General features: G+C 38.9%; 1 protein-coding gene across 1 annotated transcript in view; it reads left to right on the forward strand.

Moving 5' to 3' along the window:
• The window catches only part of ELAPOR2 (endosome-lysosome associated apoptosis and autophagy regulator family member 2), a 289621-nt gene that overhangs the window by 240778 nt on the left and 36708 nt on the right, over positions 1 to 12135 (forward strand). The window contains exons 9-12 of the mRNA XM_060157190.1: positions 1036 to 1216; positions 2900 to 3028; positions 8562 to 8652; positions 9265 to 9367. Of these exons, the coding sequence (XP_060013173.1) occupies positions 1036 to 1216; positions 2900 to 3028; positions 8562 to 8652; positions 9265 to 9367 (504 nt within the window). The remainder of the gene's footprint in view (positions 1 to 1035; positions 1217 to 2899; positions 3029 to 8561; positions 8653 to 9264; positions 9368 to 12135) is intronic.

Genomic DNA, 12135 nt, shown 5'->3' on the forward strand with positions numbered 1-12135 from the left:
CCTTTAATTTTGGGTCTCCTGCTTCAATATTAGACGTATCATTGCAGAAGCTGTTGTAAAGGAGAAGCAGTACTTTCAGCCGACCGTATGTCTAACGAGGGAACCCTTAGTCTCTTTTTAAAAGCGATATTATGAAAGAGTTGATTTTTCTCTTTGCATTTAGAATGCCTTTTATGTTTTTCACCGTGCATATAAATTTTGTTTTGAAATGGCTAACCCACTTAATGTTTCTGGTTCCCAAAGACAATGATTTTATAATCACAGTTTTCTGGGTTTGGCTGAGTTGTAGCTACTTAGTTGTATCTTGTTTTGTTTTGGGGGGTGTGCATGTGTGAGAGAGAGGAAAAGTTGAAAAGACTACCCTCCATGAAGGTAGATGTGATCTTAATCCTGTGGTTTGGAGCACAGGTGACAGGGCCTAGAAGCCTCAGGAGGAAATATTTTAGCTACAGCTCTTGTAGTCCAACATCAGGTTATTGGAAAAGACTCCGAGAGCATCTACCAGTGTTTATGAAATAACGGGATTGCAATTGAAGCTAGAGATATTCTTTTAAAAAAAAGACCATTTTGTTTTGTGATCACTGTGTGCAAAGCATGATGATGTGTGTTGTAGGTAGGGGAAAGGAAGAGAGTAGTGGGGGTCTCAGCGTGAGAAAAGGAGTCTGCATAGAAACTTAGGGCAGTTAGGGAATAAAGTGAACAGTGGCTAGAAGAGTGAGGGCTGCAAGCATGTTCTGTGTATTTTAGAGAGGAATTTCATGATGAGGCCATGCTGTGTATGACGTAAGGCCTGCAACTTAGTGTAAAAACATTTGGAGGTAATGGTCATTTCCCCACCGAAGTGTTTTTTTCTTTTTGTCTCATTTTGTTACTAAAGTTTTAGATTCTCTTCAGCTGGCCCTTCTATTCTATCACTGTTTGGACTTTACCTAATCTTTACCATGTCAATTTAACATGTTTGTTATTGGAAGTTTAAAGCAAATAAAGCATGTTATGTGACTTGCAAGCCTATTTTTTTTTTTCCTCTCTCTCTAGACACAGATAATGTACAAGTGGATAGAGCCCAAAATCTGCCGGGAGGATCTCACAGATGCTATTAGGTTGCCCCCTTCTGGAGAGAAGAAGGATTGTCCACCTTGCAACCCTGGATTTTATAACAATGGATCTTCTTCTTGCCATCCCTGCCCTCCTGGAACGTTTTCGGATGGAACAAAGGGTACGTGATATCAGCTGGTTCAAGAGTTGGACCTTGAGTGAAATAAACTTGTTGGGCCACATTGACATTGTCCTGAATTGTTTTTATGGAATTTTTTTTTTTTTTTTTTGCGGTACGCGGGCCTCTCACTGCTGTGGCCTCTCCCGTTGCGGAGCACAGGCTCCGGACGCGCAGGCTCAGCGGCCATGGCTCACGGGCCCAGCCGCTCCGCGGCATGTGGGATCTTCCCGGACCGGGGCACGAACCCGTGTCCCCTGCATCGGCAGGCGGACTCTCAACCATTGCGTGACCAGGGAAGCCACGGAAAATTTTTAAAACACATAATTTTCTTATCTCACAGACTGAAGAAGAGTTAAGAAATATAAGGGAATTGTGAGACTGCAGTAGCTTATTCAACATAGCATAAGGATAGTTTTTAATGGCATTTTGTGTAACACACAACCTCTTAATGGGATGATGCTTTGGTTATTTATAAGAAAATTCCACCAGTTTAAGTGATTATGGATAAGCGCTCCTTCTCCAGTGTGTGTGCACACATATATTGATACAAGCATAAAATACTTTTATTTCAACTAGAATAATCACATTTTGTGCTATAATAATAGCAAAAATTGATTATTTTGATCAGATAGCAATTAAAATAGTTCCTAAGTAGATTGTTTCATAGTGTACGTTTGGGAAGAATTTAGTACTTACCAAACAATAATAAAGTGGTTACGGAATTTGTTTCACTTTTACTAGATAAAGATCACAGTGCATTTTTGTGGCAGGTGTCTTACTTGAATATAGCTGTGCTGTATACTTAATGTCCAGAGCCTCTGAGAGCATAAAAAGGACTCGAGAGTTGAATTGACTTGGGTTCAAATCCACTTGCTGCAGGCTACCAATAGTGTGATTTAGCCACTAATTTGAATTCAGTTTTCTCATTTGTAAAATTGCAGACAATAATATCTAGCTCGTCATCACTGAGCAGGTTATATAAAAATGTCTCCTCCAGTACTTTGGTACCAGGAAATGCTTGCTCAATGAACATTTTCTCTCTCTCTCCCCTTCTTTTACTGTTGTGATAATGCCAAGTGTCTTGGCTAAATAAAAAAATGATTGTAAGAGACCCTTTTATTTAGTGTCATAGATGTTAATTTAAGTTAGGTTTATTTATAAATCTAACTCTTTCCACACCCCCTCAGCTCCCATCATCACTTTTAAGTATAGCCAATATTTTGAATTTCAAGTAATCAGTCCATAATTAAATGGTGTAATAGTCTGTTAAGTTTAGTAACTAGTAGAAAGGGTAGAATATTTCCTTATTTATGAGTTAGAGGAAACTGATTCTAAGATCACATGTAAGTGAACTTATTTCAGAATCACCCTTCTTATGGAAGGTAATTTCAGTATTAGCAGTTATTCCCAGAAATGCAAGGAAAAATTATCTTAAAAGATTTTTGTGTTCTTCTCCTTTTTCATGTTAATCAAGTATATATGTGCATACTCTATTCAGAATTATTTTTCTTTCTAGACTGCTCTTGAAAAAGTTGTTAATTCTTAAGGGAATTGGTGGTTTACTATCTCTCCTTTCCACTTGCCTCTCTGCTAGTTAAAGTTTAGTAGTGCTTGGAACAGAGGAAGAGGAAGTTATCCGGATGTGATTTAATTGTAATTCTCTGCCCCATTTGTCTCCTGTAGAATGTAGACCATGTCCAGCAGGAACAGAGCCTGCACTTGGGTTTGAATATAAATGGTGGAATGTCCTTCCTGGCAACATGAAAACCTCCTGCTTCAATGTCGGGAATTCAAAGTGTGACGGAATGAATGGTAAGTTCAGAATCAGCCTTCTCAGTGTATTTTGGTGATAGAGACTCTTGGACTCACCTGTGTAAAAACACACTAAATATGGCTATGAGGAACTTCAATCTTAGCATTTGGCTACTTGCCTGTCTTCCCAGACCTCACATAAAAATAGTAAATATGATGTCATAGCCACATGACTGCCCTCTAAGAATATAAACTATTTTGCATTTTTTTGGAGTCAGTTTTCAAGTAGATGTTGCGGATCACCATTTACGGTTGTTATAAATACCAGAATAGATCACCAAGGGAGGCAATGAAATTTGTGTTGTTTGCCAGTTGGAAGAGTCATAGTGTATATATAACACTGTATGGAAGCATTTCTGCCTGGATTGGTTTTCTGGCTCAGCACTGAGCCGTGAGGAGGGGTTACATCATCGTAACTCCCCTGGCCTATGAAGTCTATGATCGTGTTTACAAATGTATATGAACCTCACTTACTGAAAACTTGGAAATATGGCAGAGTTCTATGGGACGGTTGCTGAATTTTATTTGTTCTTACATTTTAAGTGCATGGTGAACCTACCACTTAGTTACTCTGCAATATTTATTGGTCAAATGAATGACAATATCTATGTATGTGGTTTTTTTTTTTTTTTTTTTTGTGCTTCAGATTCAGTGCTTGAGATTTGAGCCCCAAAGAATGTTGACCCATGATGATGGGCAAGTATTCTTCAAGAGAGGGCATCTTTTTTTTTTTTTTTTTTTTTTTTTTTTTTTTTTTGCGGTACGCGGGCCTCTCACTGTTGTGGCCTCTCCCGTTGCGGAGCACAGGCTCCGGACGCGCAGGCTCAGCGGCCATGGCTCACGGGCCCAGCCGCTCCGCGGCATGTGGGATCTTCCCGGACCGGGGCACGAACCCGTGTCCCCTGCATCGGCAGGCGGACTCTCAACCACTGCGCCACCAGGGAAGCCTTATGTATGTGTTTTTAAACTTGACACTAGAAATAGGTGTTATAGATACTAGGGTTTTACACTGAAATGTGCCCTTTACTTTTATAAGCTCATTGGCATTTTTTTTTATCAGTTCACTTTTTCTCAATACTGTATTTTAGATCATTGTAAAAAAAGAAAAAAAAGCTTTCTAATCACATCTGTTTTAAATCAGCACCTATCTGAAATAAACAGGCTTGGGAGGTAGGAAGTGAGATGTACACATGAGTACTCAGGTTGACAAATCATAGGTCCTTGAATAATTCTGGTTAAACAGATGCGTGAAAAAAAGCCTTTATACATAGTGAACGTTATGGAATTATACTGTTTATCAACTAATAGTCCTGCTTCTGGGAATTTATCCTAAGGGAGAAGAAAAAAATAACACAGCAGTAATTACCCGACTATAAGGGTTTATGTTCCAAAAAGATCCTTTGGTTGAACTCTAAGTTGAGGAAGTTTAAGACGTAGGAAAAATAAGAATGGGAATGTATTGAAAGCATTGATACATTTGTGTGTGTGTGTGTGCATGTGTGTGTATTCACTTATTAGTGAGGATTATCTGAAACTTTTCTTTAGTCTTTAAAGAAGTTACTCTTAGTCTAACTCTCATGACAGTATTTGATTTAGCCACTTGCTTACTCATTCACTAGAGGCTGTAATTTAAATTTTTTCTGATTTTCAGGAATGTTCAATTATTAATTTAAAAAGTATACATCGCTGCAATATTTAGTATGTGATATTGAAAGAGCAGACAGTGATGTGAAAAATACAGAGGTAGAAGGTGATGTGTATTTTTGTGACTGGTGGTACAGTAACCAACCTCGGGAAAAGCAGTGCTCAAAATAACGGGGGTCAAAGCGAGAGGCCCAGGGCGGCCTGTCTCATGAAGTCGTTACGCCACCATGGAATTAAAGTGGATGTGCTCTGACCAACCTGACTGTGTGACTTGCAATACTTTGAGGTTCTTTTGTCTTGTCAATCTGAATTTACCACACTTGTGGAACAGGTGTGTAGAAGTACATCTTCCTGTACTGGAATTTTGCCCAAGAGGAATTCAGAGTTGTAAACAAATTAGTGTTTATCCATGAAGCTTTCATTGAGCATTACCTATAATACCAAAAATGGAAATAAGCTAAATTCCAGCAATATGATAATGTTTACAAAAGTTATGCTGTACTAATTGGATGAAATGTTATGTAATCATTAAAAATGACAGCAGATGGAAAACGATTTGGCAGCGTTTCAAGCATTTTGAATGGTCCCATCCTCCAACTCAATAATTCCACTTCTGGGAATTTATACCAAGGAAACAATGTGGTGTAAAGAAAGAAATTATGCACAAATATGTTAATTTTAGTGTTATTTATGAGAGTCAAAAATATGAGAAAACAAAGTTTTCAACAATGGGGTATGATTAAATAAAATGATGATATAACCATACAACATATTGTTAGCTCTTTAACACTAGATATAGAAAGGATTTTTAATGGGGAAGTATTTTTGATATAATGATTATTAGAAAAGTGAGAAGGTAATGCTAAATGAAAAACAAAATACAGTAAATTATAAATAAAACCTAAAGTATATTTTTAAGAAAATTATGCACTAGAAAAAGAGAGAGAAGAAACACTGAAATGTTCAGTCTATCACTTGGGGGTGGGAGGTTTCTGAGAAGTCTGAATTACTTCATTTTTTTCATTTAGTTTACTCTGTTTAATAGATATTCCTCATGTATACACATTGCTTTCAAAATCAGGATAACAGCACAAAATATTTGTTTAAAAATATATTTATTTGACCCAGTAGTTCTTTTACTGGGATTCTTTTCTAGAAAAATACAGAAAAGCTTTACCCAAAATATCTTCATTATAGTGTCACTTCTGCTCCCTAAAAGATAAAACAGTCCAAATGGTTACATTGAATGTATGGTCAATAGGAGGTAAGTCCTGTAGTATGAGTGATTTAGTAAATTATGGGAATTAATTACATCTGTCTACATGATAAACTATTAATTTAGTTATTTAGCATGTTGGTGAAGACTTTATACATAAAAATGCTTATGCAATAATGTTAATTCATAAAACTATGAAACAAAATGTTATCAACAATAAGATCTCAGTTATGTAAAAACATGTATGCATCAAAAAGATAGTGAAAAGAAACACCTCAGAATGTTAACAGTAGTTTTTTCTGAGTGATGAGTTTATAAATAATTTTAGTTTTCATCTTCAGATTTTTCTGTAGCTTTCAAAATTTTATGATAAATATAAATATGATTTCTAAAACAAAAATAAATCTTAAAATAGAAATTGTGGGGCTTCCCTGGTGGCGCAGTGGTTAAGAATCCGCCTGCCAATGCAGGGGACACAGGTTCGAGCCCTGGTCCGGGAAGATCCCACATGCCACGGAGCGACTAAGCCCGTGCGCCACAACTACTGAGCCCACGCTCTAGGGCCTGTGAGCCACAACTACTGAGCCCGCGTGTCACAACTACTGAAGCCCGTGCGCCTAGAGCCTGTGCTCCGTAACAAGAGAAGCCACCGCAATGAGAAGCCCGTGCACTGTAATGAAGAGTAGCCCCCGTTTGCTGCAACTAGAGAAAAGCCTGTGCGCAGCAACGAAGATCCATCGCAGCCAAAAATAAATAAATTTATTAAAAAAAATAGAAATTGTGTATAGAAACATGGAGAATGTGGGATTCATTCTGAGGGATAAAGCAAAAGACAAAGGTGCTGCAACAATGTATCACAAACTGGGGGGTTTAAAACAACAGAAATGTACCCTCTCACTTTCCAGAGACTAGAAATTTGAAAAGCAGGTATGGGCAGGGTCGTGTTCCTTCCGAAGAAAAGCATCTGTAGGAAGACCCTTCCTTGCATCTCCTAACTTCTAGTAGCTCCAGGCACTCTGTGGCCTGTGGCAGCATAGCCCGTCTCTGCCTCTGTCTTCACGTGAGCATCTTTTCCTTGTGTCTCTGTGTCTTTACGCGGTGCTCTTCCTGTGTGTCTGTGTCTAAATCTCTCTCTTCTCATAAGGATACCAGTCATACTAAGGCTCACCCTAAGGACCTCATCTTAACTTGATTATATCTGCCAAGACTCTATTTCCAAATAAGGTCCATTCATGTGTACTGGGGATTAGAACGTCAGTATATGTTTCTTGGGAGGGGATACCGTAAAACCTGCAGCAACAGGCAATGTTCAAACATGAGAAATATTTGTTTCCTCTTGCAAGGATGTTGGTCCCCTCCAAACCTCCATGCTTGTCATCCATGTACTCCTTTCTTTTCTTTGGCCTTCTCTGCTGTTCCATTGCCCCGCATGCCAGCTGAACACTAGGAAATGATCTTAGAGAAACCTTCGTAAATCCCCCCTTTCTTGGTGTAGAATTCCTCCATGTGGGAATATCCCTCTCCCTGTGACCCCCATCACAAGTTTTCAGTCTCTCTACGCTTAACTGCCTCTCACATTACTTACACTGCAGTCAAGGGCCTGGTGTCCCACTGGGTCAGACTGTTTTGTGGCTGTTCTACTCTTAGCATTAGGAAGTGATAGCTGCTTATCTCTCTTTTCAACCACATGAACCTTTAGAGAGCAAAAATATTGGCATTTCTCTCTTACTCAGGTAGCTTCGTACATAACCATTCTTTGAACTAGCTTGATTTGTGTATATTTCACATATCACCTTTCTGTGAACTGCTGATGATAACATTTGGAAAATTGCCACATCACCAGTACAGCACTGATATTAATCTCTTTCCCAGTTTCTCTCTTATGCCTGTTCAAGTAGCAGAAGTTGACATTTTCTTTTGGAGGTACAAGTGTCCATGTTAAACATTGCCATTAGTTAATAACCTTGCTCGATGGTGTGTGAGGGCTGCGTCTCCTTTCTTCATTTCATGGTGGCCATTTCAGCCCATGGCACGCTGATGGTTTCTCTGCAGAAGACAGACCTCACGTCACCTTTTACGTGCATCTCTATTACCTCATACTATTAACAGTTGTTAGCTATGTCTCTCATAGTCTACTGATTCCACAGTGAGGGTGGACCCAGTCTTGTCTTTCTGTCCCTGAAGTAGGTCATGGTTCGTGGCATTCAGTGAAAGCAAGTTCACTGAGTGAATAAGTGAGTGAATGCAGAACAGGGGTTAAATTAGGGAACAACAATACAAGAAACTCTAGGAAAGAACCTCAGACCCCGCATCTTCATTGAGTAATTTGAAGTTTCTGTTTCCCATTGGTTACCTGAAGACTAGGATGTTTTCATCTTCGTATATCGAAATGGATAAAGACCATCTGTTCTAGTTAAAAAAAAATCATGCCTCATTGAGAAAACTGTTGTTAATTCGACCATTAAATACCTTTGATGCAAAAATATGCATTACTTGATTCTTCCTGGAGAATCATATGCAACATTTTTATCGGTATCTAGGAGTCTACCCCTGCATGCCGTTTGCACCTGCAATCTAAAATTGGGAATTCTTTTTTTGTGGCCTTATATAAAAAGATTGTTGGAAATCATTACTGAAATTTTTACTGACAAAGATAACCTTTATCATTTCTAGGTTGGGAGGTGGCTGGAGATCATATCCAGAGTGGGGCTGGAGGTTCCGATAATGATTACCTGATCTTAAACTTGCATATCCCAGGATTTAAGTAAGGAAAACCAATTCTGATTCCCTTATGTAGGAATCTTCATGCCTGTTTCCCTGCAGAAATAGATGAAGTAGGGCTGCCTTTATAAAATATATTAATATTGTGATGTACGTAGCAAATAGCAAGCTGTGTAGGATAATGTATTATATTTAAGAATATCTATAGAAACTATAACTGTTAATTGTATATTAGTTAGATGAAGCCAAAGTTTTAAAAAGTACTCTATCCAAATATTACAAAAAACTGTGACTGTTGGATGCTTAATTCAGAGATCCTAGTCTAAGTCATTTGCAGGAGAATCTCTTGTTTTGTTGTTGTTTTTTTCCTTGCAGTTCTGTCTGTAAAGTAGTATGTTACAAATTGTTTAATCCTTTTAGCCCCCCATGTTGAATTGCCCAGCAGGAGTCTTCTTCTTGCTGTAGGCTGGGTGGCAGCATTTACACCAGGAGATCTGAGCCTATTACCATGGTTGTGTAGACTCCATGCAGCAGTAGACTGCACGGAGAGGAGAGGAGAACGTGGCTTTCAGCTTAATGAAAAAAGTGATGTAAACTTTTTCTAGATTGTATTCAGAACATGCTGTAAATATCGCAATTTTAATCTGTTAAATAGACCACCGACATCGATGACGGGAGCCATGGGCTCTGAACTGGGAAGAATAACCTTTGTGTTTGAGACCCTCTGTTCAGCCGACTGTATTCTGTACTTCATGGTGGTAAGTGGAAGAGGGGCTCTCAGAGGTGGATTTCTACGCTTAGCGTTCTCTTTGAAGTGTGACCCTATTTATACAAATTGCGATAAGAATCCCATTTTTCTTCCCATTTTTAGGGTCTTCCAAAAACATCAAAAAGATATCTAAGGAACTCATTAAACATTATGTGGTGAAGTCCACAAAGGAAGTGTTCATTCCTTGTGGAGAGAACTGAGTGATGGGGCCTGGGTGACAGACAGAAGCCAGAAAATATTAATCCCCTAGGAAAGTCCTTCAAAAAAATATGCCACCAGCAGAGTGAAAATTCTCCCCTAGGAACCATTCAGCATCAGGAGGGAAAAGCATGTATTAATAAGTGAGGGCACAAAACAGTGGAGGTGGAGAGCTTTGGGAAAAATAACACCCTTCCTTGTTAAGTAAATAAATGTAGACAAAGGATTTTGCTATGTACATGTCATAATTTTGCCCATGTTTTCCTAGATGTCCTATGAATCTCAATTAATAGCTTGAGAAAAAGTGGTAACACAAAATTTACTTAAGACCCCAGGGAGGTATTAGAAGGTTGTTGGCTAAGACTTTAATGTTATAATTAAGTAGTGACTTCACAGACATGAGTTGTTTTTGCTTTTTTCCAACAGTCCTTTAGTAGCTAGTTAACAGTCCATTAACAGTGTCCTCCATGATATACAAGATACATGGAGATTTAAGTATTTGTTCAGGATTACTAATAGCTTAAATGAAGGCAGACTATTTCGTTCTGAAAAAAAAAGGACTTTGTGGTAGTCAAAGAAGATGAAGACTCTTCAACACGTCTATCTATGACACCACAAATAACCGAGCAGTCTTCAGTTCTCTTAGCTCTCCCTCCTTATTTCTTCAGTGTATCAGTTCCTCTTCATACTGAGTGCCATTACTGACAATTCAGACTCCCATTATCTCTCAGCAATAGTCTCTCTCTATTCTTCTCATCCCCAACCGCTCATAAATGCTGTTGTCAAACTTATCTTTATAAACATAAAAACAATAGTAGAGACAGCCACAACAAATCTACCCCGTCACCCTTAGTGGCTTTTTATTGCCTGAGGCAGCGGTTCTCAAAATGTGGTTCCTGGACCAGCATCATCTGGGAACTTGTTAGAAATGCACATTTCTGAGCCCCTTCCTAGTCTTTTTTTTTTTTTTTTTTGCGGTACGCGGGCCTCTCAGTGCTGTGGCCTCTCCCGTCGCGGAGCACAGGCTCCGGACGCGCAGGCTCAGCGGCCATGGCTCACGGGCCCAGCCGCTCCGCGGCATGTGGGATCTTCCCGGACCGGGGCACGAACCCACGTCCCCTGCATCGGCAGGCGGACTCTCAACCACTGTGCCTCCAGGGAAGCACCCCCTTCCTAGTTAATGAGACACTCTGGTGATAAGGCCCAGCATTCTGTATTTTAGCAAGCCTTGAGGTTGGTTCTGAAGTGCGGTAAAGTTTGAGAACCAATAGCCTATGAATACACTTAAAATTCCTTAGCATGGCATCTGTATGGCTTTTGTACTCTTTGCTCAGCCTCTGTTACCAAACTGCTGTTACTACTCACCCCTCTTTAGACATCCTGAATTTGTTAGCGGAACACTCTGTACTTTTTCACTTCTCGTGCCTTGGCACACTCTAAGCTAGAATGACTTTCTTCTTTTCGCTGTTTCGTCTGGTGAACTCCCGTTCATACTTCGAGGGCAGCTCAAACCTCACCTTTTCTGGGAAGCTTTCTCTTTATTCCTTTAAGTAAAGTTAACCACTCTCTCCAGTGTGCTCCTAAAACCCTTTGAGAAAACCCTACTTTAATTATGTGAATGTATTCATATATTTGTCTCTCTCTGTTGATCTAGCATTCCTGAGGGTAGGGATCATAGATACTTATTTTGGTAAATCAGTCTTAAGAGGTTTTTGCTCATAGCTGGATCCGTTAGTTTTCTTTACTCTGTGATATGATTTCTGCACAGCAAGTTTTGAGATATCAGCACCTAAATAACACATCAAAATGCTTTCAAAATCGTGTAGTGTTTCACAAAGGTAAGATGGTATTATTTGCAGTAATGCAGTATGTTCCATTTATTATGGGAATAAACATCCAGAAAGTGTTCAGCAAAGCACTGTCGGTATATTATGAGCTCCTTTTAGGAAGCGGCATGTGTGATTATTGGGTTGTTTGGTAATGTGGGGAATTCTGTGACGTATGACAGGCATACTCTGTTGTTCCTACTTGTGGTGTGAACTCAAGACGCATGTCTTTATAGCGTATCCGATTACTTTATAACATGCTGTCATCAGCGTTTCTATCATAGAAAGAAAGAGACGTGTCTTGAGCCAGGCCACTGTATTATCAACATCTCGGATAACTAACAAAAACCTATCCAGATTCCTAAGTCATCTATTAGGGTTTCTGCAGGGAAGACTAATTAGAAAATTCAGAGTTAGTCTTGGTTTTTCATTTCAAATAAATTAGATGTGTATTACATTATTTGCTTTACTTATTGCATTTGCTTTCTGACCATGTTAATGACATAATATTGGTGGAATGTCGCACATTTATGTAATATTCTAAATATTGAATTTAGCTAAGGAAATCAGAAATAAGATGTTACACAAATTAATCTTTTTGGAATTCAAGTAAAAGCAAAAGAAGATTACATGAACATAAAATAACATTCTAGTTAACCTGCACTGGAAATTGCAAGTATAATTCAGGGAGAATTTAGAATTCCTGTGTGAAAGCCGCCTATCAGAATCCCTC

This window comes from Lagenorhynchus albirostris, chromosome 8 (genome assembly GCF_949774975.1).
Source record: "Lagenorhynchus albirostris chromosome 8, mLagAlb1.1, whole genome shotgun sequence".
In the NCBI taxonomy this organism is placed as follows: domain Eukaryota; kingdom Metazoa; phylum Chordata; class Mammalia; order Artiodactyla; family Delphinidae; genus Lagenorhynchus; species Lagenorhynchus albirostris.